Source organism: Apium graveolens, chromosome 2 (genome assembly GCF_009905375.1).
Source record: "Apium graveolens cultivar Ventura chromosome 2, ASM990537v1, whole genome shotgun sequence".
NCBI classification, from domain to species: domain Eukaryota; kingdom Viridiplantae; phylum Streptophyta; class Magnoliopsida; order Apiales; family Apiaceae; genus Apium; species Apium graveolens.
Genome location: NC_133648.1, coordinates 146,091,035 through 146,118,698, shown reverse-complemented (window position 1 = coordinate 146,118,698; position 27,664 = coordinate 146,091,035). Strand labels below are relative to the sequence as shown.

Sequence of the window (27,664 nt, the reverse complement as noted above, 5' to 3'; positions counted from 1 at the left end):
AAGTAGTTGGTAATACAGATTGTTTCAACTTAATTTATGATTATTGATTTGAAACTCATTTTGAAGTTCAATCAACATAGAGATCTTGGTATTTTGTTACTGCTGCATATGTATAAAATAATAGTGAAATTTATCTTCAGACATTGCTGGTTCCTGCGTGTTTCACAGTTTGTACTAGGACTACAAACTTAACAATTGTATGCAAAACAATTACCACGAATATATTCCATAAAACTGGGACTTATACTCAGTTGCATGCACATGGTTTATTGAAAAAATCTTTCATGGCCTTGTCTGGGAACATCATTGGCTGACTGATTCCTTCTTCAGAATTGATTATGCTGATTCCTTCTTCAAAACTGGTAGTATTTGTAACTAAACTGGATGATCTCCATGTTCTGCAACAATGATTTCCCCATTTCCTAAAGGTTGATTTGTGGTTACAATGTCAAGTGCAGACAGTAGCATAATTAACATTGTTGATTTGTTGTTAATCTATGTTACTATTTTCTTTTATTTAATTATTGAACCTATTAATGTTTACCAGGACCAGGCAGGGTAGGGATTGCTGAATCTGATATTCTGATCACCAGCAAGGATAGCTGCAGGCCTGCAGCAACTGGAAGTGGACAGGGGAGACTGGAGAATGTGCTGTAACTTATAATCTGTTGGAATTGTATTTGTGTAGCCGAAGTGAATTAATGAAAACATAAGGCTATAAACCTGTAACTTTTATTTTGTAAACTGAAATTTGATGGTTGTGCTGCTTGCTGTGATCAAAATTATTTTGTGTTTCTTTTTTTATTCGGTCATGTATATGGTCTCTACTCTCTAATAGTCTAATGTATGTTGCTTTTTTTAAAAAAAATGATGTACAACTTCATTTATTTTTTTACAGAAATATAATTTTTTAAAATATATCGGTTAACCAAACCGAACCGAATAAACCGAAAATATTTCGGTTCGGTTTCGGTTCGGTTTTCTACAGAACTTCGGTTCGGTTTGGTTATGAAAAAAGTATTAATTCGGTTTTCGGTTAATTCGGTTCGGTTCGGTTTCTGACCGAACCGACCGAATGCTCAGCCCTAGTTATGCATTGGAACAAGTCCAATATTATATAGAAAATAGTTATAATTGTTATTAATTTGACATCAAAATTGTTTTTAGTACTAAAATAAAACTTTTACTCTAACTTCACTACTAATTGCATTTTGAAATCAAATAATTTTAAATTAAACTCTTTTTTGACTTTCCTACTAAATTTTATTATAAATATTTGATGATGTAGCATGTATGTATAAATACAATTTTTATTTCAAATTTAGGACAAAAAATGATATATGCATATTTGCATCTATGGATAAAACCTCTTTAACATTGAAATTTTTAACATTTGATTTAAAATTATGAAAATTGCACCACTTATGATATTGCATTGAATTTCCTTTTAAGAATCATAAACTTTTTTGATCGTTCTCCTTTGCATGCGTTGGAGTATGTTTTGTGTGATTTTTCTTTATAATTATTAGAATCTTCTTTTATTTTTAAAAGAAACACATAATCTGATTTTGCATTTGAATTTTAATTATACAAAAATAATAGTATAATCATTAAATAATTTAGAATAAAAATTATTAATTAAACATGATAAGTAAAGTTAGATAAGAATGATAAATAAATAATTTTTTGTGAATTGTTATATTTCTAATAAAATGTAAAAGAAAAAAGAGAGTAGGTAAAAAAAAAAAAAGAGAACAGGCGGCGCTAAACATAAACCCAAACCCATTAGTTGGAAATAGAAACCCTAGCAGTGAAAGATGGTCCGGGTGAAGAAGAAGGAAAATAGGTTGATTGAATCAGGAACTAGTAAGAATGAAGCAGAGACTGTCCAACCGAATAGTGGAGATATAGTTAATCAAAAGCTGCAAGGTACTCAGATTGTGGAATTGGTTTCGAGTATGGGAGAAGAGGAGATTAATCGGAATACGGATGTTCAAGGGAAGCCGGAGAATACGGGAGAAGTAGGTGATAGAAACATGGAGGATAGGATTCAAGGTGAAGTTGTTGGTGGAGTGAATGAGAAGCGAGGAGGAGGAGGAGGAGGAGGAGGAGGAGGAGGAGGTGTTGAGGGGAGTGCCGTAACTAAGAAAAACAAAAAGAGGAGGTTACGACAAGCACAACTAGAGGAAAGAAAGAGGAGGGGTGTTTTGAATGAGGAGGGGGATATCAAGGGGGAAGTGAATGAGAAGCCGCAGGTAGGACTGATTCATAAGATGGATGTAGATGGAATTCAGAGGGATTTGCCTCGGGACCGGGGAGGTAGTCACTTGTCCGTACAAGTAGGGACTGCTGTTAAGGAGGTGATATTGTCGGCAGGGCAGAAAAAAAGGCAGAGAAAAGCTAGGCTCAAGGCCTTGTTTTTGGAAGAAGCCAAGAAGAATAAGCACAATAAAGATCAGGTTGGATTTCAGGGAGAATCTACTTTTGTGGAAAAGCAGGATGCAAATGATGTTGTTGAGAGGGCAGAGGCAGAATCTGGTAATGTTAAGCAGGTAGGAGAAGCTAGTGGGAAGGATGACGTACGTGGAGATCAGGAGAAACGAATGGAGAGAGAACCAAATGACAAGTATTATGTAGAGGTGGATGATAGGATGGACGTAGATGCTGTACACAACAGCGATTTGGTTCAGAAGGAAGGGGTGCGTATGTCAGTACAAGTAATTAGTCATAAGGGGGTTGCAGCAGCTACTGAGGTAAATAAGATGAAATTTTCGAGAGAACATGTAATCAGCCAAAGGGTAACTCAGCTAGTAAGGTCAATGGAGGAAGCCAATCAGAATAATCTGGATTGTGCTGCGATTGTGGTAAATGAGGGACAAGAAGCTGAATTTAAGCAGGAGGGGGAGGGAGCTGTTCTTGAGAAGCTAACAGGGGGAAAAACTATCAAAGGGAACCAGGCGAGACAATTTCCAAAAAAGGGAATGGCTAAGAAGAAGCAGCTGGAACAACAAGCCTGCTCTCAAATTGATGAAGATTCTCGGGCTAAAATAATGGCTGTACTTAATCAATTCCGTATTTCCGAGGATCGAGGTAAATGAGTTTTTATTTTCTTTAAAAGTATAATGTCAAACTAGTTTATCATACTATATATAGTTAAATTGTTATTCTTTCTTCGTAAAAAAACTTATGTAATTGACAGTGATCATACCTACACATAGGTTACGAACTCAGTTGAAGTTGAAACGGATTGCACATCTTGGGTAACTGTTTAAACTTTAAAGTTGTTTAGGAGATTACGCAGGAATAAAAACATAGGGGTGAGTGGTAACCATATGATATGACCTTTACTGTTTGCATTTCATTATTGAAATTTGCTAAAAAATTGGCAAGAGACAAATGGGTCCATTTGAGGCAGATGCACGATTTATCATTTCCATTAGGCTCGTAATTTTTTTTTCAAGAACTCGTTGTTTTTAGAAACAAGAGGGAATTTACAAGGCTAAATTCCACAAATATTGTAGTTTCTGATTTCTTGACCACTGTAATCTGACTTTTTAAATGACATGCATTTTTTTTACATATTATTAAGTATTACCATTGGGCTCATATTTATGTTGAACACTTCAAGCTGAGTCCACTTTAAATAGTTTTCAACTGAGTTTTTTGCTAATGTATTAGAGACTAGACAATTATATCAAAGCTTCCCAATCCTTGCGGATCAATTAGATACTTTAGGGTAGATAAAGAGTTGAAAATTTAAAATATGCTTCTGGAGTCTGGTAGCTATGAAGTTTCTAATCCGGAGAGGGCGGTTCCATACTTTTAGCTTTAACAAGAGTGTGGTAAAATTCCTTATTAAAATGGATATTGAAAGGTGATTGTATCCAGCAAAGCAAATTGTTGCCATGGAACAATGACTACCAATGAGCATGGGGATTAGATGATAGATTGAATACTATTAAAATATTTACATAATTATTAGGAGCCCCTAGGAAGAAATGTGGAATAAAGTAACTAAAATGTGCTGAAATACAAAATTAGAGCATGCTTGTATGCATGCAAGAGCCTGTGTTAGTTTGCAAGCTGCAGGCAGCACTAGCTTTAATTCACGACAGATGTTTAAGTACGTCAAGAAAAAGAAGGTTTGTACTGGCATGACTGATTTTTAGTTGGAAGGGTTTTCTTTTGCATGGCCTTTGAGAACAAAAAATGAAATTTAACTTTTAGGGTTTGATATTTCAATTATAGCGAGGAGGCAGGCATTCATTCACATGTCAAAGGTGATAAACCATAGTAGGTGATAATTTTACTTTTAGTTTAAACAGCGAGTCTCAGAATCTCTGTCTCTCAGCTCCCCTGCTTCTCTCCCAAGGCTCTATATTTCTACTTTTTTGTCAGATTGCAGGTCTCCATTTCTTTCTTATGATAAATTACATTGATGGAAACGACAATGCTAAGTGGCTTCTAAGATTTTTCATATGTTATGATAGTATTGTTATATCAGTTTACACTATTCGGCATTCTGAGTTATATTGTAAAATAATGCAGAGTACACATTTGATGCCACTTTGACGAAATTTGAGCGTGCTGCGGTCCATTTGTTGTGCAGAAAAATGGGTTTGGAGGCAAAAAGCTTTGGGTGAGTATTCCTGGTTATGTATATGACATGTTCATGATAAATGGTGTTTTTAGTTATCTGACTGCAGGTTTTTTAGTGAAAATAGTATTCAACTAATCTGTCAGCCTTCAAACATAGGCTTATGAGTTCCTCTCAGTGTTCTGGGATGTCAAGGAATCTAGGAATTATATAGCAGGCTATTAACCTTACTTTTTATAGGAGTGGATGTAGACGACGCATTTCTGTTTACAAGCGTAGAGTGAGTGGTAAGCAAACAAGGAAAAATAATATCACTCGCTTTACATTATCAGAGAAGGCAAAAGATGTTTCACTGAACTTATTCACAAGGTATCCACCATATGATTGTGGATCGGGTGACAAGATGGCTGGAAAGTTTGTTGGAAAAGCCAACAGAAGAAGAAAGGCAGATCCGTTTTTTTCCAGGCCTTTAATGAGCAAGCTTGATATTAGAAGGAAGGTTGAACAACTCAACGCTAAACTGGCAAATGACCCAAAATTTAAACAGGTCATGAGATTTTTGTTATAAATTTTGATTATGTTTCCTTATTATATTTTCGAGGTTTATTAATAATTGTTATGTTGACTACTTTTGCAGATTACTGAAAACAGGACTAAGCTTCCAATTGCATCTTTTAGGGATGCCATCACATCAGCTATTGATTCTCATCAGGTTTTTGTTACCCAAGCTCAACTTTAAGTTGTTAATGGTTATAGAAAACAATAATAATGACTTTCAATTTTGTATTTTCTGCTAAATGTTTTAGCTAAAAGTTTGAAACGTTTGTGGGATGAATGGAGCTGACTTTAATGAATTAGAATAAATTATTTGTTCTTGATATATTGGTATTAATTCAGCCTACTTGTGTATAAACTCATTCTCATTCAGTTTTATAATACAGCCTTAGACTTAGAAATTCTCACTTCTAGATATTGTGGAGATGTTTCAGGTTTCTTTATTGCATAGATGTTCTTTTGAATGCACTTGAGGTATATTATATTTTAAGTCTTTTTAGGATTTGTGTCTTGATCTATTTATTATGCAGGTGGTGCTTATATCCGGTGAAACTGGATGCGGAAAAACCACACAGGTTTTTTTTTTGTTTCTCTAAATATTATATACTTTGCAATATAACTTGACACACAGATTCGAATTTTATATATGGCCCTCGTCCCTCAATATGTTTGAACTTCATTGCTCATCTGACACTAACACTCATTAATCAAATGCCAAATCATTAAGTTATTGCACTATCATCGGAAACTAGCCTTCACTATCTAGTGTTGAATTTTGTAGCATACTAATGTCCCCTACCAATTACCATTGAAACAATTTATGTATGTTTGGAATTGGAAGTAATGGATTCTTATATGCGTTAGTAAAGTGTATATATATATATGTAGTGTGGAAGAAAATGACGTATTATTTATATGCATTTATAGGCCTAGGAGTTTACTCTATAAGTGTTCTATTTAAAATAGAGCCCTTACGAGACTAAATCCAGTAGGTTATGTTTTAGGGTTTTTTAGTCCCTCCATATAAAGGTATTTCCAAGAGACTCCCGATTCCTTCTCTAAATATCACATAAACTATTGGCTCTTAGCGATTTGACGTGAATTTATCTTCAACAATGATTCTTATCTTTACTCTTTATTGAGTTATTTATTATTAAATGTAAATTTTATTCATATGAAACGAAAGATAGTAGAGAAAGAAAGATATTGTTTTGATGAATATATAATATATTATTACGTAAGAGTGAGAATGACAATCAAGGGATAAGAGACTCTTAGTGATTTTTAGAGCCACTAAGAGTCTCTTGGAGATATATATTTCATTTGCTTCGACAAATTTTAAGTTAAGAGCCAATTTAAGAGTGGTTTTGTGGAGATGCTCAAGGGTCGAGAAACCGTTGGAGTAGTGGGTGTTCTAACGGTTCATCCACTCAAGTTTATTTTTCGTTTCTTTTACTAATATATCAATTGTTTTATGAGTTCACCTGCATCATTACATGCAATTTGAGAGCCCTCGATATGTATGATATTCTATTCTCCCACTTTCAGATTTGTGTTGTGTTTTTATCCATTCTTTCTAACAAAGGAAAAGGAATTAGAGCATGTGATCGTTAAGGAGTTTGAAACTGGAATTTGAGGATGATAATTAGTGCAGGAGATCATACTAGAATGAAAATGTTATAGTTAGTGATGAATTCAACTCTAGGATTGAATATCATGTGAGAATAAATAATTTGACAATTGCAATTTTGTGGAATTCAGTTGACTCGGCCTCAAATGGCAATTGGTGGGACCTAGGGTTAGAAGTAGGATTTCGGGATAAAACAATTCTCATGAGAGAGAATAAAACACAACTTTCAAAATCACAAAATAATACTCTAATTTGATTATAGGAATCAATCAACATTTATTTACAATAATCAATCAATATTTCTAAGAATCCTAAACAATGTTTCCTGCTATAATAGAATTCTAAAAGATAGCTATTCCTAATTTGTCAAATCATTATTAAAATAAATAAATAATTCTAAAATTAAATAATTCTAGAATACTTACGCTTCGAAAACTTAAAATATTGTTCCTAAATAGTTTCTTTAGGCTTAATGGGTTGTCATGCATCAATTCTCTTCCGCTTACTAGACTCCGTCGAGTTGATAAGACCACAAGGAAAACAATAAAGTACCAAAGACTGTCGTATGAGTGACACATGAGAATTGATGTAGATAGATTTATTAAACTGAGAATAAATAATGAATTATTCAGATCTCAAGTAAAAATCAATATTATTTCCAAAAATAGTGTATAATTAAAGCTCAATAATAATGTGGGGATTATAATGATTATACATGGAATAAAACCCCTAATAAATAGCCTAATAGCCTAATGAACTAAGGCTGTAACTGTTGGGCTTTATTATAAATAACCTACTTAATTTATAAACTACTAGCCCCATGTATATAGCTCTCATTATGCAAGATCATACGAGAAGTGGCAATATTATGATGATTTAATCGCACGACTAAAATCTGAGCGTGAAAGAGCATTACTGCAACATATGTTCAAGTTATCAAAGGACATGAGTGCTAGATTGGAAAAGATGCAACCAAATTTTGAGTCTATCAAGGCTATAACAAAAAGCACAATTTCGAAGTGAAAGCCTGTGGAAGTCGTAAATAATATCGAACCCGAGCCACAAATGAAGCATGATGAGCCACAAATGGAGCATGATAAAACGAAGCAACAAAAGGAGCATGACGTGTTTGTTTGTCAAAAAGAAATTCAAAGCAAAGTGGATTTGGTTGAGCATATCGATTTTGTAATTTCAAAATGGTTTTATGAAGTCAAACGTGATGATACATCTCAATGGCTTCCACAAATTCACGTTCCACTCATATGCAGTCCCGTTCGAGGATTATGGATATTTCTTAATTATAAAACTCGCGGCCAAGGTTTTTTTAAAGGAGAGGAGAATGATGCGGAGTATAAAACAATTTAATTAGTTGTTAATTTTTGTAGATTATTATTTACATATCTAGTTGGGAGTATTCTAGATTATAGTATTAGAATATTAAATAATTTGTTTCGTGTAATTAATTATAGCAGTAGATATCTATAAGGACTTAGTTTTCAGGAAAGTACTTGTCCTCCAAGTAATTAGTTATCTATATAAACTTTTGTATTCTTTTATTATAAAATAGAGTTGATTAATATGAATTGAATCTTTGGATGTATTTGTGTGTTTTTGCTGATTCTTTGCAGAAATAGGCTTTTATCCCCTTCTTTTACCTTTTTCCCACCCTTTTCCTACATCAGTAATCCTAATAGATAATGTGAATATACATATCTATACATATCTCAGTAATAGAAAATATTTAACAAATGATATATTAGTTTCTTCATAACCAATATACTCGTTTGCTCGGTTTGTCTAAATATATTTATTTGATGCAGGTTCCACAATATGTATTGGATCATGTATGGAGTAAACATAAGACATGTAAAATAATATGTACTCAACCACGGAGAATTTCAGCAGTTTCAGGTGACTATTTGCTTCTCCCATTGTACCATGTATAGTGTAAATCTTTTATATTTCACCATTGACTGTCAACTATGCGTAAATCTAATTTGATGGTGTGTATGTAGTTGCTGGAAGGATTTCTTCTGAAAGAGGCGAAAATATAGGAGATAGTGTTGGATACAAGGTAATGTCTGCAACCTACTATAGGTTTTGTGGTATGTTTTTATTTCTGTATACTTACTGATATTTCTGTACATCAGATAATTTTTTTATCAAAAAAAGGTTATGAGAGGAATCATGTCATTCAAAAGTTAGATTTCTTAGCACCAATTTTATGCTCATTTTCGCAATTTTTGTTGTAATTGACGTTGAAAAATGTTGTAAACTTCCAAGCACACCCCTTTACTATTTCCTTTTTGGTTACCTCAAATTAAATTGTCCATTAGTTTTTTGAATATCATATACTGGCGAAAGAAATAAAGAAAATAAATTGTCAACTATAAAGTTTCGTTTCATCTATTGTCAGTATTAAATACAGTGTTCTTAGAGATTCAGGAAATTTGTTCTAGTGTAGTGATTACTCAAGGCAATGGCCAATGGGAGTGCTTACTGCTTAAGCTAGGGGTGCATATGTTAAGTGTAAAATGTAAATAATATAAATCTCCAATTGCTCGCTCTCCGAAAACTGATTGATCAGCTGAGCAATTAATAGGTGCTTTAATGTAGGATTTTTATTTTCTGTTTGTATTTTTGTAGATATACACCCACCTGTACTCACGAACACATACTATACTCACCTATCTGATAATGCATATTTCAGATAAAGATGGAGAGCGAAGGTGGGAGAAATTCATCTATTATATTTTGCACTACTGGAGTCTTGTTAAGGGTTTTGGTTTCAATGGGAAGTAACGAGGAATCTTCCAAAATTCGGAATGCTATTGCTGGGCCTCATGGCATAACACACATTATTGTGGTATGATACACTGCTTAATTGTCTTGCACATCTCGTTTTATTTTTAACCCTCTTGAAGAGCGTGATTTAGTACTAGCATGAAAACCCGTGCGAGGCACGGGTCATGTTGTAGTATAACTTTTAAAGTTCAGAGATGTAGATGTTGCAGTGTGTGAGATCTATACTTTATATATATACTATAATAAGCAAAACATAGTTTAATTGTTGGTAGTTTGGTTCAACCATAAAAATAATAGTGACTGTTAGATCTTTAGTAAATAAATCAGAGCCGTTAGATCAATACTAAAGAATATTATCTATTTATGCTATTATACCAAAAGAACAAGGTTCAAATCCTTACAACAACAATATTAAAAATATTTTATACTTAGGCTATTCTATCAACAACCAAGGATCGAATCCTCCTAACAATAATATTAAAAAGTTAGGATTTATATTATTAGTAGTTTTAAAAAATACCAAAAGACCAAGGTTCGAATCCTCACAATAACAATATTAAAATTATTATTTACTTAGGCTATTCTACCAAAAACCAAGGATCAAGTCCTCCTAACAACAATATTGTAAGTTAGAATTTATATTATTAGTAATTTTAAAAAATACATGGAATTAATTAAATAGCTACAATTGTTATTGTTAATATAAAATTCAAGTATACTCTCAAAAAGCAATAAACGTTTACAACTAATTTTGACAAGTAGCTCTGATGGACTTTTATCCCACATATTATGTTACACTATTCTCTCACACCAACACAATACATTTAGAATTCTACTTGACAGTAGAAAACAAATACAAACTGACATTCTTTTATTAAAAAAGTTGTTGCTACAATTTTACACTTCTTTAAAATAAATAAATATAATAGATCAGTAATAATTTATACTTTATAAATGTCAATGTATATATAAATAATTACAAAATAAGACTAAGCTCACCCATGCTTCGCACGGGTTATAAGCTAATATTCATGATTTGTGATGATTGTGTTGTACTTTAACTCTTGGTTATCGATGAAAATCATCCATAATTGAGGTCTTTTGAGTTGCGAAATGAGTAACCTTGATACTTGCGTGTGTAAAATTGAAATAAGGACTTATTATTTTTTAAATGTACATGAAATATTAAATTACGACTCAGTATTTAACTCATATAAAATTCATCATCATTTAAAGTATCTGCAAACTATTATATTGAACGATCATGTTATCTCAATTTTTTTAAGGACCTGAATATGGTAAGTAATATGAATGAGCACAATACATCATAATCGATTATGTAATAATCGGGTCGAAAATTGAATATTTTCCAAAAATTAAATCATGCCCCAAGAATAACAATTCACCGCATATTAATACGAAAGAGCTAGAAATTTTGATATATTTCAGTATTCACCTGATATTACAACTTATTAATATTCACTAAAAATATATTATGTACTTTTTTTAAGTAAGCATATACATGATCATTATATATTTTATAATCATTATTCAAATAATATGCATTTAATTTTTTAAAAATTATGAATTTGAAAAAATAAATTTCAATTATCTCAGATATACTATTTTTTTTATTAGTATGATTATAACACTAATTTTAAAAAATAGATGATTGTATAAGTAGATTACATATCATACATCATTAATTTATAGTATATCATAAAATAATCTATTATAATTCGAATCAATAAATGTAAAAAAAATCGCGATTATTATTTTTGATAAGTTGCAATAATTTAAATATCAAATATTTATTCACTACGCGACACACACATACACATATCAGTATATGATTGCAAATACATGATTGGGTGGTCGCGTGATCTTGTTGTTATATAGTAGACAATTATTATTAAAATCGGATAGGTGTGTCTTGGTGGTTATGTTTGAGATAGATATATGTATAGGTAGTCATATTGTGTTTGATAGATGAGAGAAGTGTCTAAGATGTAGACTTAAGTATCGTTCGTGAGCTAATCCTTAATAATTAGGCTAAGGCATCCTTGATTGATTGTTATTGTTTGATTGTATGCTTGAGTATTGTTTGACTTAAGTATCGTGTGAGTGAATCACCGTTTGGTGGGATTGATTGTATTATTGATATTTGTCTGGATTAATAATACAAGTTGGGACATGGGTTTTTCACATGATATATATGTTTCTGTGGGTGCTTCGTATTGGTTAGATTGAATCTCGAATATTTTTGTGTATTTCCTCTAATATTTGTATCTCCAACTTTGTATATCGTCCTTAACGTTTATAAGTGGTACGCACTCCGAGTTACGTGTGACAACACATTTTTCATACGTTATGACTTTAACTTATTTCATAAATTAACTATGTATTGATGTAATTATTTATTTATGTGAACTCCAAATCTCATGTGTAAAGTGTTCGAAAATATTTTCACAAAATCAAAATTTTCGTAGGATACATATATATCTTAACTGATTCTACTTTGAGTAACTAATTATAGATTAGACGACTTCATATACAAATCACAAAATATTTAACAAACATGTTACGTTTGTCATTTATAATATTGTCGACAAATAAATTAAATCAGGAGGTTAATTATTATCTTTCGAAGTATTTAAGCATACAGGTTTAATAAAATCATGAAGGTACATGTGTATATACATATGTATAGAATTATATAAAACAAACTAATAATCATAGATTATGTATCATGTATTTAAAATAAGAGATGTGAGTTATAAAATTATTTTATTTATATTAATATAACCGACGTGGATTGTATGTTTGTAGTTAATGAATTTCAAGAAAAGATTAATAAATCTTCTAGCTAAATTGGCTGTATTAGTGAGTTTAATGTTATTTGTTACCCACATGTCAGGACTTCGACTTTTATGAACATCATTATTTTTAATATCAGTATGAAAAACGGGGACAAATATGTATTTTCTTCACTAATAAAATGGGGGAATAGAATGGCTCGTTAGTTAGGTGACATAGGTTCAGAAATGAATAAAATGGCTCAGGTTCGGAAGAGTTTATTTGCTCGGGAGTCAGCTTTGGAAGTCATGTTGGAGTTTAATACAGTATATATAAGAGATTTCTTGTATTACATGCTTTGCGTTACATGCTCTTGGCAATGGTCAGTGCCAGGGAGTTTTCTGTAAATTCAAATTAGCATCCTGCATATACCCCAAAACTCCGCTTACAAGCGGGGTGAGGGATATGGTGGCAGATAAACAAGCAAATCATGTCATCTCGTCTTCCATTAACCGTTGCATGTTTAATGGGATCAATGCTTCTCGGACAATTATTAGTACATGGTAACATAGAAAAATGATGAGTCCGTTATTGTTAAATTGAAAAGAGAGTTAGTGTATGTTTGGCAAATCAGATCTGCTGCTTATCTCGGTATTAAGTCTCTATGCACTTATTGGGCTTCATTTGGGTAACTGCTTTTTTAATCATGTAAATAACTTGTTTGTCTATGAGCTATAAGTAATCAAGTTTGTACTTTTTCATAGCCCAGGTAACTTATTTTCTTTTTAACTGTAAATACAATTATTAATTGCCGTTACACTACCTTTTTTCATTTTTGCGTTAGTTAATTAACAGACAAATATATTTTATCTCTCATCTCTGGTCCGACTGGATATAATTTTTTTTGGCTCACAACAAGGTCATTTATTAAATTTGTGTTCTTAATTATATTTTGTAATAATAATACTAATTAAATATTTGTATTTATTACTTATATGACCCTTATTAATTTTATGCAAAAAAGTAATTCTTTTACTTTCGGCTAGTCATTATTAATAAGTAATCCTTATTAATAAGTAATTTTATTACTTATTAGAGCTCTAATTATTTATATGTTTTCAGTTTTTTGCTTGACCTTTTTGTTCTTAGTAATTTGTATTTATGTATTTTATTTAAACTATACATTCATGTATTAGAGTTAATGTATTAAAATTTTTATTTTTTTAAAAAAAGTAAGTTTAGCTAACTTATAAGTTCCAATTTACCAAAAACATAACCAACTTATACATAATATTATCCAAACACCTAAATAACTTTAATAATTCTACTTATTACTTGTACCCCACTTATCCATTTTAAATTATAAGTTACTTTTTTGTAAGAAACCCCAAACACGCAGAAAGTACAACTTATTCGCTTCAAGTCCAAAGTGATATTTTTAACTTTAAGTTGGATGTTAAAGTGTGTCTGTTTAGCTATTTTTTTAATGAATTTATATCATTAATTTCGACTTAAAAAGTAGAATTTATATTATATTTGAACATGAAATAAAAGTATAAGATAAAATTACATGTCACAAATAAAACACAAGTTAAGAGTGACTTACATATATATATTATATATATATGTATATATATATATGTAGAGAGAGAGAGATTGATGTTTGATAAAAATAAAATAGTAAGTTGAATTTTTTTTCCTCAAAGGTACATAAGTTTTCTGAACTAAAACTTTTTTTAAGCTAAAAAGTTTAAGTGTACACAAGCACGTTATGGCGGATCGGGATAGCTTTAAGCTGTGAACTTCGTATGTATTTTCTTACAAACTGTACAGGGGGGCAAGATGCAACAGTGCTACCACAGGAGAACAAGTAGTAGGTAAGCAGATATAAGTAGGATATGAATTGTTTATCTGTTGAAGCATGACTGGAACAGGAAAATAAAGGGGCAACTAAAAAAGATAGGTGCAACACAATTTATTTTGAACTGTGACCAGTGACATCAGTAACTTCCAGTCAAACAATATGGAGCTCCATTTTACATAATGCATATCTTTGTTTTTGAGCTAAAAAGCAGGGTGCAGAACAAATTTTGTAACCTTTTTCAAATTGCACCGAAGATCAACTCCAGTTTCTTATCTATGAATTGTGATTTATTAACTTCAGGTTGGACCTAGTAGAGATAGATTAAAGGAAAAGAGGGAAAACGATTTGTGCCAATAGAGTAGGCATAGTTCTTTGTACCAGAAACAAGATAAAAAATCCTTGATTGTCCATCTTTTCTTTTTCAATACCGGGTTGGTTGTTAGCCTGGTTATTTCCTAAATATTTTTGATATCATCTTTTATGTCTTCAGACATTACAAATGTGTCAATCACCATTCTACCCTTAAGGGTTCAAATGGGAATCCTCAATCTTTATCTTCTTGCTATCCCCCCGTTGGTTCTTGCCCTGGTTTTCCCCTAAAACGTTTTTGATATCATTTTCCTTTTTTCAATTAGTTCTTTTAATTTTGCAGTCTAATGCATTATGTTTCTACACAGAAAGGCCCATACGTTCTTTTTTGCATTGTTTTTCTCTAGTCTCTAGAGTCTACAATAAATTCCTGTGCATGTTTAATAATCATGTCATCATTCTAGTCATGTATATAAATATTTAAATAGTACTCAAGTATACTGGACCCTAAGCCTTACTAACTTGAATCATAATTATTATACAATTTGATAAACTTAGGTTTCTTTGTCTGCGCTTGTAACCTTGCTCCAAGATTTTGGGTTGTGCGAGTAAATATTAGCCTGTCCTACCATAGATTTCATCTGTTAGCTTAGTAGCTGAATACCTTTAATTGCCAGTTTGCTTTGTTTCCACTTGGTTCTGGATCCAAATTCCTTTCTCTTCTTGATGTATTGTGTTTACTATTCTCCTTTATGTATCCCTCTTTGATGTACTCAGGTTAGATATAGTGGAAGAAAAGATTCCTCTTTGGCTTTTTTGTTATTTGCTTCGTCAGTTTTAGAAGGATGCGACTGATCATCTTTCAATCTTTGTATGTGACATAACAAAGATTAATTTTGGTACCTGCTGAAACTATCCTTTGGTCTATGCATGGGATCTGGTGACCCTTATAACAAAGATTGACATTGGGGATCTGGTGACAAATTAATTTTGTCGGTGTGTTTTTCCATAGGCACAATTTTAAATTTGTAAAATTTGTATTTGTAATTTTGTCTAGTTAAAGACATATTGGGTTGTGGAGTCCAATTGTGTAGGGACATGTTTTAGAAATTTTACATGTACCTATTTTCTTAGAGATACTAATTGTTGCTGTCGTACTTTACAATGTACATCTTATCTTTGTTATGTTGATGTATAGTATCAAGTAAATGTTGTTTTTCTCATAGTGTAGTACTTTAAAACATTGTTGTAGGATGAAGTTCATGAACGGGATCATTTTTCAGATTTGCTGCTAGCAATTGCCAGGTAAACTTAATTCAATCTATGGTCTGTTCTTATTTACATTTATTTTTGTTTACACGTTAATTAAGTAAATATGTGCTGAAGACCTGGTGTACTGATCCAAAGTCAAGATTGTATAAAATTTCTATGAATGACAGCGGTTAATATCCAAAAGATATATGCAGATTTTTTTTTTGCGAAGTTAAACTTTTCATAACAAAATGTGCTAAAAGTGCATCCCTGCTCTTATCTATATATTCAGAACTCAACAACGTTTTTAATATAGAGTAAATATTGAAAATTACATTTAAAATTATCAAGCTCTATGACTAGAAGTGCAAGTGAAGAAACAACTTATATATTCTTAATAGTCGTCTTAAGTATATGTAGCATGGATAAACCAGTTGTAATTTACTTGTATCTATGGGATGTGGGAAAACATTCAGTAAAGATTATTATATGGACTATGGAGCATGACATAATTAAATTACTGAATTATTTTTTGTTCTTTTATAGTTATTTCTTATCATAGAGGACAGTGTTTGTAAGCAAATGAAATCATTATTATCACTTTATAAAGAGATTTTAGTCATGCACATTGAACCATTTTTCCAAAATCCCCTATGTTCTGCCCTTCCTCGTACCTGTCTAACATCATTTGGCATCAATATTTCTGATTACAGTATAAGGTTCAATCTATAACTAAACATACCTTCTTATATAGTGTTTTCTGTTGCATAAATAATTACTTTAAATATGAATTCTGACACTATTTGTTTTATTTACAGAGATCTGCTTCCTTCAAACCCTAACATATGTCTTGTAAGTAATTTATGATCTTTTAGGAGTATGTAAGTAACAATGGTGAGTTTAGAATAAAATTGTGGATGTTTTCATAGTAGCATAACCAGCTAAATCTCCGCAGGTACTGATGAGTGCTACAATTGACGCGGAAAGATTTTCACAATATTTTGGTGGCTGTCCAGTCATAAGAGTTCCTGGGTTCACTTATCCTGTAAAGCTTTCTTCTAATTTTGTGACATGCCAATTTTTTTTTTAATTTGTTTGTTTTTTTTGTACTGAACTAGTACCGTTTCCAGGTCAAAACATTATATCTGGAGGATATACTTTCGATACTGAAATCTAATGAAATTAACCACCTTGAAAGTGCTTCAAGATCGGTTACAAGTGAGAATTTCTTGTTGTCAGAGAAATATAGAGCCGTCATTGATGACACTATTACTTTGGCTTGGTCAAGTGATGAGTATGAGCCCCTCCTTGACTTGGTTTCTGCTGAAGCAGGGTTGAGTATCCTAAATTTTCAGCATTCATTAACTGGAGTAACTCCATTAATGGTCTTTGCCAGAAAAGGCCGAGTTAGTGAGCTTTGCATGGCGCTCTCTTTAGGTGCCGATTGCTATTTACAAGATAAGGATGGCGCGACAGCACTTGAGTGGGCAAAACGAGAGAACCAGGAGGAAGCTGAGGAGATTTTGAAGAAACACATGGAAAAAAGTGTTAAGAGTAACGAGGAAGAAGAGTGTTTGCTAGACAAATATCTTACAACCGTCAATTCTGAACTAGTTGATTTTGTCCTCATAGAACAATTGTTGAGGAAAATATGTACGGACTCAACTGATGGAGCCATCCTTGTTTTTCTTACTGGGTGGGAGGACATACAAAAAACACTATACAGATTACAGCGAAGCTCCTTCTTCAAGGATGATTCTAAGTTTTTACTATTAGCGCTTCACTCTAAGGTCCCTTCCCTAGACCAAAAGAAGGTTTTTGAAAGGCCGTCACCTGGTTGCCGCAAAATCATTCTTTCCACAAACATTGCTGAGTCGTCAATCACCATTGATGATGTTGTTTATGTTATAAACAGTGGAAGGATGAAAGAGAAAAGTTACGACCCTGATATTAATGTATCAACTCTCCTTTCTTCTTGGATTTCTAAAGCGAGTGCGAAGCAGCGAGCTGGACGTGCAGGACGCTGTCAGTCAGGTATCTGTTACAATCTATATTCAAAAATCAGAGGAGCCTCATTTTCAGATTTTCAAGTTCCTGAGGTTAAGAGAATGCCTCTTGAAGAACTTTGTTTACAGGTATTGATCTCCTGTCTAAAGATAGAACATCTAAATATGTTGCAATTGTGATACTTGTGTAGCTGTGTATTTTTGATTTTTTAGACCATTAAATGTGCAAATTAGATCTCCTTTGTCTTCATAAGCCTAGTAGATGTTTTATTTGTTCCAAATTAGTTGAGATTATTTGCTGTACAAGCTGGCTTAACTCTCACTTCCAAACTATAATGTTTTTGGTTCCCGGACGTTGGCAATATTAAATCTTTTGCTGTGTTTACCTTTTTCACTGGCAGGTCAAGATTCTTGATCCAGCCTGCAAGATTGTTGAGTTTTTAGGGAAGTTGTTGGACCCTCCTGTTACTCAAAGCATAACTAATGCGATCAGTGTTCTCGAAGAACTTGGGGCCTTGTCACCTGATGAAGAACTCACTGAGCTTGGAAATAAGCTAGGTTTACTTCCTGTGCATCCAGTACTCAGCAAGATGCTTTTCTTTGCCATTTTATTGAACTGTCTTGATCCTGCCTTGACTTTAGCTTGTGTCTCGAGTTATAGAGATCCATTTTATCAACCCATGGGTCTTGATGAAAAAAAGAAAGCCATGTCTGCTAAATTGGAGCTAGCTTCGCTGTATGGTGGGCACGGTGATCAACTTGCTGTAATAGCTGCATTTGAGTGCTGGAAGATGGCCCAGGAAAAGGGTGAAGGAGCAAGTTTTTGTTCAAGGTACTTTTTGTCTCCTGGCACCATGAAAATGCTGAACAGAATGCGTAAGAAATTCCTGAGTGAGTTGCATTCAAAAGGGTTTATCCTGGAAGATGGTCCGTGTTGTAGCCTCAATGCGCATGACCCTGGTATACGCAATGCTGTTCTCCTTGCTGGTTCCTATCCAATGGTTGGAAGGTTGCCTCTGCCTAAACGTGGACAGCGAGCTGTTATCAAGACTGCTGGTGGCGTGAAGGTTCGTTTGACTTCTTCTTCCGTCAACTATATGTTATCTGCTGATGATTCAGAACCTCTAGTCATATTCGATGAGATAGTCCGCGGAGATCGAGGTTTGCTTGTTAAGAACTGTAGTGTCATCGGTCCCCTTCCATTGTTATTACTGGCAAAAGAGATTATAGTGACTCCTCCTGAAGAGAATGACGATAATAAAGGGCACATTAAATCTGAATATCCTGGCCATGACACTGATGATGACGGCGAAGTGCTAAAAAATAAAGACTCTCTTGAAGGAGAGACAATTATGTCAAGTCCTGATAATGAAGTTAAGGTGGTTGTTGACCGGTGGCTTACTTTTGAGTCTACAGCTCTTGATGTTGCTCAGATATGTTGCTTAAGGGAGAGATTATCTGCAGCAACTTTGTTTAAGGTAATTTACACACCTTGCTTATTTTTTGTTATATTTTCAGTCATCTCCCTCGGAAGCCTTTTAAGTCCCATTGTTAATTTTATGCTTTCTAGATTAAAAATCCATTTGGAACTCAATCGAAGATCTCTGATGCCTCCATAGATTCAATAGCTCGTATTCTATCATATGATGGCCTGTCTGGTATCCCATCAACATTGAAATATAAGACTCAACAGACTTTAGAAACAAGTGCAACTGGAGCTGGCCAGTCGGAACATGAGACTTCAATCCCCGACACTTATTTGACTTCTTTTATGCATGGATACCACGCCAAGAATTACATACTTCATTCTCATGATGGAGGTAAAGCATTAGAATCCACAAGGAGGGATAATCATGGAGGTCAAACATCCAAATTCATGAAAAGGGATATTCCTGACCGACCTGCTTATTATAAGCAGCGACCACCTCCTTTTAAAAAGGATATTCTTGACCGACCTGTTTATCATAAGCAGCGACCACCTCCTTTCGAAAGAACATACCGACTACCAAAATGGATTTAATATTTACATCGATTATGAAAATTTATTGTCAAAGTATCTATTTTCCTAGGGAAATATACCTCAGTTATACAGGCTTGTAAACATGATTTTGCAAAATGGTTAGTCGTATTTAATATTAGTTTTTAATTACATTTGTCCTTTGCTCTTTAAATAGGATTGAAACGACACAAGGCGGCTTGAAAAAATAGTCGGTTGAAAATATGCAATTTAACTGTAGATTTTGTTTGGAAAACTTGTATTTTGCATACAATTGGATTGAAAATAAGTATTTTTATATTAATGCTAGATTAGTTCCGGGTCCTGGTTATATTATATATTTTTTATTAAAAAAATATTTTGAAATAGCTAAATTTAATATATATATATATATATTAAAATAATATTTTTAAAACATAATAATGAGAGTAGAATAAAATTATAAATATAGAAACTCAAAATATAATATTACCTCAACTACAAATTTTGATCATCAATTTTTTATTAAATATTAAAATATAATAATGTATATTGGTGTAAATAAAATTAATTTTGAATAAGATAAAATTAGTGAAAAAAATAAAATTATTAAAAATTATTAATTTAAGAATATAAAAATGAGGGAAAAAAAGAATGAGAAATAGTTAAGAGAAAAATGAGAAATGAGTAAGAAAAAATTAGTGGAGGTAATAAATGAAAAAGAGAGTTTGAAAGTAAATTAAATGAGAATGAGAGCTTGACATATAGATTTGATGATGTAAACTCTAAAAGGAGAACTTGATATATTAGATATAATGATGTAAGTTGTATTTTGTTGTAGTATAATATAGATACGGAAATGTAAAATTTCAAATGTTGAAGAGTAGATACAATTAAAAATTGTTAAGCGATGACAATCAAGAACTAAACCAATAGATTGTACTAACGAAAGTTTGAAAGTAGATAACATGAGTTTCTTCTTCGTCTATATATACTATATATACGAAATATTGAAAGTTTTAATACGATATTTATTTTTTTTGGTACGAGGTGATTTTATTAAATAACCCTTATTTTATTTAAAAATTTTATTAACCTTTTTAATTTATTAATATAAAATAAAATTAGAGTCGTTGGAATCCCTCAATTATTCTCCGGCCCACCGCCCTGTTTCCTATGACCTCCTTATTGGTGGTGTTTAATTTGTGATTTTATTATCCATACTTTTATATGTTTGACGGTGTACATCTATCTATTTATATGTTTGACATACTCATGACATACTTATAACAAGTACTCATGACATACTTATATACTTTTATATGTTTGACGGTGTACATCTATCTATTTATATGTTTGACATACTCATGACATACTTATAACAAGTACTCATGACATACTTATAACATATATATGACTTCAAGCAGTCGAGTTAGAAACTCATTTATTTATATTTTGATAAGATTAACTATTGAGTTAAGACTGAATAATTAGCTGATTACAATATAATAATTTTATATTCATGTGTAATATCGGGATTATAATTATTTTTTAAATTGATACATTAAATAAATTATTTTTTAAATTGATACATTAAATAAATAACTTCTTGCTTTCGTGGGGAAACATTTAATTCGAAATTTTTATTTTGCTCTCGTATTTGAATAAATATGAAAAAATATTGTTGGCACGGAGAATTGAACTCATGACACACTTATAACAAATATATGACTTCAACCAACTGAGCTAGAGGCTAATTTGATTATATTTTGATAACATCAACTATTGAAGTACATACTTCTTTATTTATTTTGGGTGACTAAACCTATATAATTCAATATTTATTCAAGATAAAATTATTCTAACACTTGGGTAATTAGCTGATTACAATATAATAACTTTATACTCATGTGCAACAATGAGATTATAATTATTTTTTGAATTTATAAATCAAATAAATAATTTCTTATTAATAATATATTATCATATTAACTTGTTGGTAATATCTTATCGTATAATAATAATTTATTAATTATCGAGACTCCGGTAATTAACTCGCTTCGAGATACTAACTTTATAATCGTGTAACAACTAAGGGTATAACTAATCTGAGTCGAGTCGAAAACTGTTTGGCTCGAACTCGATTAAAAATGTTCGGGTTCAAGCACGAACTCAAGTTCAACCGAACCTTAAATTTCAAACTCGAATCTCGAGTCATAAAAAGTTCGATAGGCTCAATTTTTTAGGAGAAACGGAGAATTGAACTCATGACATACTTATAACAAGCATATGACTTAAACCAGTTGAGCTAGAGACTTATTTGTTTATATTTTGATAACATTAACTATTGAGTTAAGACTCGATAATTAGCTGATTACAATATAATAATTTTATATTCATGTGTAATATCGGGATTATAATTATTTTTTTAAATTGATACATTAAATAAATTATTTTTTTAAATTGATACATTAAATAAATAACTTCTTACAAAAGTGGGGAACCATTTAATTCGAAATTATTATTTTGCTCTCGTATTTGAATGAATATGAAATAATATTGTTGGCACGGAGAATTGAACTCATGACACACTTATAACAAACATATAGCTTCAACCAACTGAGTTAGAGACTCATTTGATTATATTTTGATAACATCAACTATTGAGTTATATACTTCTTTCTTTATTTTGGGTGACTAAACCTATATAATTCAATATTTATACAGGATAAAATTATTCTAAGACTTTGGTTAATTAGCTGATTACAATATAATAACTTTATATTCATGTGCAACAATGAGATTATAATTATTTTTTTAGTTTATAAATCAAATAAATAATTTCTTGTTGATAATATATTATCATATTAACTTGTTGGTAATATCTTATCGTATATTAATAATTTATTAATTATCGAGACTCCGGTAATTAACTCGCTTCGAGATACTAACTTTATAATCGTGTAACAACTAAGGGTATAACTAATCTGAGTCGAGTCGAAAACTGTTTGGCTCGAACTCGATTAAAAATGTTCGGGTTCAAGCACGAACTCAAGTTCAACCGAATCTTAAATTTCAAACTCGAATCTCGGGTCACAAAAAGTTCGATAGACTCAATTTTTTAGGAGAAACATATAATTCAAAATTACTATTTTTGTGCCCGTATTTGAATAAATATGAAAAAATATTGTTGGCTTGTAGAATTGAACACGTGACACATATGTTCAAACATGTGCCTTCAATCAATTGAGGTAGATGCTAATATTGATATAGAATAAAATTATTCTAAGACTTGCGTAATTAGCTCACTATAATATACTAACTTTATACTCATGTACAACAACAGGATTATAATTTTCTTTTATTTATAAAAAAATTACCACCATTAAATAAATAACTTGTTGATATTATGTTACCATGTTAACTTGTTGATAATATATTACCATATAATAATAGTTTATTAATTATCGAGACTTGTGTAATTAACTCACTTCAAAATATTAACTTTATAATTGTGTACAACAACCAAGGCTATAATCAAGCTGAGCCGAGTCGAAAACTTTCAAGCTCGAACTCGATTAAAAATATTCGGGTTCGAGCACGAGCTCAGTTTCAACCGAATCTTAAATCAAGCTTGAAACTCGGGTCATAAATAGTCCGGTCGCCTCAAGTTCGGCTCAAAATCTTGAATCAATTTCACCAAATATTGACAAAAACTCGAAATATGATAGGTTATGCTCGAAATTGCTTCTATTATATATATAAAATATAAATGAAATATTTAATATTTACATAAAAATATATTTATATCAAAAAAAAGTATCGGGTCGATAAAACTCGTGAGCCATATGAGCCGAATAATTTGAATTTCCAGCTCGACCATGTAAAAAAATTTAATATTTTGCCCCCATATTATGATAAATATGATACATAAACATTATAGTATTTTTTGGTATCTCCAATTGAAAAAATCATTGAAACTTGATAGAAAACCATTATTTTCAATGGTAGGAGTGCATTCTAAACTTTATATTCGTGGCATAATATAAATTTAGGGATATTCGTCGTTACATTAGTCCTTGTAACATGAACCACGCAATATTGTATAAAATAACACAAATATCGTAAAAGTACATTAAAAATAGCAATATTTTTTTATAAATAAAGCTACCCCGTGCCTTGCACGGGTAATAACGCTAGTTCTATATAATTATTTGAGATGACCTTAATTAACGTCCCCAAAGTTATAAGTTTTTTTTATATATTTTTAATGATATTTTTGTAAATACCAATATTTTTATTTTGAATTTAAAATTTACTCTCGTGCATTTGTATGAGAAAATGTTATAAATTTAGTGGTCATCCTCATCTACATGATTCTCTAATTATTTTTATTTTAGTTTGATTGGTACGATATTTTGTTAAATTACTTAACTATCCATATTTAATGATTTTATTATTTCACTTGATTATCCTTACTTAATTAGCAAACAAGCAATTATCTTCTTTAAGTACAACACATTACCTTTTTATATCTTTCTCCAACTAAAACACCTTATTTTTTCAAAAATATTACGGGTTTTTATTTAATAAAATATTAAATTACTAATAAATATTCAATTATCGTTTTTTACAAAACACAATTTTCACTTGGGTTAAAACTATATATTAGATCGAGCTAAAATAGAATTAAAATTAAAATATAATTTGTTGGTAGGTATAGTCGTCCGACGATAAAGTAAAATATTATATACTATTCATCCCGGTTAAAACAATATTATACTATTGAATCGGCCGCTTCTTACAAAATTAAAATCGAAATATAAATAGTTGGTCAGTATAATGATATCAGGCTAAAATAAAATAATATATTGTAACAGCCGCACTTCCGGACTATTAATTCTAAATCGAAACTAATACAAAATACAATTTACTAATCAAAAATCTATTACAAAGGTGTCTATTACAAAAACGCAGCTAAAAGCGGAAGTCCTGAAGTCAAACTACTCTAATCCTAAATTCTCGAACTCCAATGTTATCTAACTCGAACTCTTACACGAAACCTGAAATTGGAAGTAATGAGCTATGAAGCCCAGCAAGAAAACAATCGATCCAACTAGTAGGTTAAGTAACATATACACATATAACAAAATACGATAATCTATACGATATGATATACCCCCAAAATTTCTCTAACTATCTCCTCCGAGGCACCATCTCCCTTTCCTTCTCTTTTTCATTTCCAGTTTCAGCCCGGGGCTCATTGATCACCATCGTAGTCCGCCCGGGACGAGTTGGCAGTCGGGGTGATTGTTTTTGTGCCTGGACGTAGACCCAAAACAAAGGCCTATCAAGCAGAAGCGAAGAAACTTTGCCCCGCAAAGACAGCAAGCAATTGATCAAGAAGTGGAAAAATTGTTAAAGGCAGATATCATTTGCGAAATTAAGTACACGGATTGGCTTGCAAATGTTGTCCTTGTCAAGAAGCCCAACGGGAAGTGGAGAATGTGTGTAGATTACACAAGTCTCAATTCAGCATGCCCTAAAGACTCTTACCCCCTACCCAACATCGACCAGCTGATAGATGCAACTTCGGGCCATGTAATGCTAAGCTTCATGGATGCTTTTTCTGGATACAACCAAGTCAAAATGAATTCGGAAGATATCGCGAAGACTGCATTCATCACTCACCAAGCTGTGTACGCCTTCGTCATGATTCCATTCGGGCTAGTCAACGCCGGAGCAACATATCAGAAAATGATGAACATCATTTTCAAGAGCCAACCGGGGAGAAATATGGAGTCCTATGTCGACGACATGATTTCCAAGTCGATCACGATCCCGGATCACATCAAAGACCTCAGGGAATGCTTCGACAATTTGAGGAAGTACCACATGAAGCTAAACCCGGAGAAGTGTGATTTCGGAGTCCCATCTGGGAAATTTCTCGGTTTTTTGGTTAATGAACGGGGAATCGAAGCCAACCCGGAGAAAATCAAAGCTATAATGGAAATGGCAATTCCCCGGACCCAAAAAGACATTCAGAAATTGACAGGATGTTTGGCAGCCCTTCGCAGGTTTATCCCAAAACTAGCGGAAAGATGTCTGCCTTTCTTTGAGCTATTGAAAGGAGCCCGAAACAAAAAGCTAATCGACTGGACTACGGAATGCCACACGGCCTTCGAAGAAGTTGAGCAACACCTGATGAATCCGCCAATACTTTCGAAAGCCAAGCTCGGGGAGCCTCTTCATCTCTAAATTACGGTCGGGGCAAGAGCGGTCTCTTCAGCCCTCATAAGCGAATAAAGTGGGATACAGATCCCGGTCTACTATGTAAGTCAAGTCCTTAAGGACGCAGAAACCCGGTACCCAAACTTGGAAAAATTTGTCTTAGCTCTTGTACAATCAAGTAGAAAGCTGAGGCAATATTTCCAAGACCGGGAGATCAAGGTAATTACTGATCAGCCACTCCGAAAAATCATTCACAAACCAGATGCATCCGGAAGACTGGTAAATTAGGCGATTGAACTAAGCTAATTCAATATAAAGTTTGTTCCAAGAACGACCATAAAAGCCCAGGCTTTGGCCGAATTCGTCATGGAATGCACTTTCCCTGAAGCCCCGAACGTACCAATTAGCCAACCCGGAGATGAAAAGGAGAACAACGACAAGAACACATGGACATTATATGTCGACAGGTCGGAAACTGTCGAAAGGTCCGGAGTAGGGTTAATTCTCTCCAGCCCGGATGGCTTTACAGTTCAACAAGAAATAACTTTCGCGTTCAAAGCAACAAACAATCAAGTCGAATATGAAGCACTCCTCTCCGGACTCAAGTTAGCAAAATCCCTCGGGTAACAAAGTTGGTCATCTATAGTGATTCCTAGATTGTGGTCAAACAAACCCATGGAGAATACATTGCAAAAGACCCCAAACTAGCACAATATCAAGCCATGGTGCACGGCATCCTGGAAATCATCCCGGATACCACCATCCTGCAGATAAACAGAGAAGAAAACTCCAAGGCTGATGAGTTATCCAAGCTCGTGCAGAACACTTCAGACCTAAGTAGTTCAGTCTACTTTGAAGAGCTCGGGGCACCTAGCATCGACAGAGCCGAAGTCATGTGTATCAGCAGCCCGGATAATTGGATGACTCCCTACATAGCATATCTGAGGGACGGAACCCTACCGAAAGATCAGAACAAGGCGCGCTACCTCAAATATAAAGATGCTCGATTTTTCCTGGAAGACAATCAGCTATACAGGCGAACATTCTCCGCGCCCACTCTCAAATGTATTGATCCGGACGAGACAGATTATTGTCTCCGGGAGGTGCACGAAGGAATATACGGAGATCACCTAGCTGCTAAAGCACTAGCCTACAAAGTCATCAGAAAAGGTTATTATTGGCCAACTATCCACGCAGATACAATTACGTATGTAAAAAAGTGCACCAAATGCCAAAAATTCAGCAATGTGCCGAAACAGAGTCCAAGCCTTCCGGGGTAAGTGCTGTCCCCGGTCCCTTTCTCCATTTGGGAAATTGACATCATGGGTCCTTTTTCCCGGGCCAAAGGGGATTTACGCTACGTCCTAGTTGCAATTCACTACATGACTAAATGGGCAGAGGCTAATGCCATGAGAACCATCAATCAGCAGGACTGTATCAAATATATGGATTCAATCGTGATGAGGCTCGGGATCCCGATGGTCTTGATCTTGGATAATGGGCCGCAGTTTGTTGGATCAGACTTCGAGGCATATCTGAAAGAGCTTGGAATCAAGCATAAAAAAGCATCTGTGGCCCACCCCCAGGAAAACGGACAAGTAGAGGTCACCAACAGAACAATACTCCGGGGCCTAGAGAAAAGGTT

At 32.9% G+C, this 27,664-nt stretch overlaps 2 protein-coding genes across 2 annotated transcripts; both read left to right on the top strand.

Moving 5' to 3' along the window:
* Positions 1–1,755: 1,755 nt before the first annotated feature.
* Positions 1,756–19,964, top strand: LOC141707909 (DExH-box ATP-dependent RNA helicase DExH6). Its single transcript, XM_074511353.1, has 14 exons — positions 1,756–3,090; positions 4,549–4,639; positions 4,838–5,144; positions 5,235–5,309; positions 5,683–5,727; positions 8,603–8,693; positions 8,798–8,856; positions 9,493–9,648; positions 15,809–15,861; positions 16,626–16,659; positions 16,763–16,852; positions 16,938–17,942; positions 18,215–19,291; positions 19,384–19,964. Exons 1-14 carry the CDS (start codon positions 1,818–1,820, stop codon positions 19,831–19,833), a joined length of 4,806 nt encoding a protein of 1,601 aa, XP_074367454.1. The 5' UTR covers positions 1,756–1,817; the 3' UTR covers positions 19,834–19,964.
* Positions 19,965–26,741: 6,777 nt separating this feature from the next.
* On the top strand, positions 26,742–27,299 carry LOC141694190 (uncharacterized). The gene has a single exon (XM_074499210.1). The coding sequence runs from the start codon at positions 26,742–26,744 to the stop codon at positions 27,297–27,299; it is 558 nt and encodes a 185-aa protein (XP_074355311.1).
* The last annotated feature ends 365 nt before the right edge of the window (positions 27,300–27,664 follow it).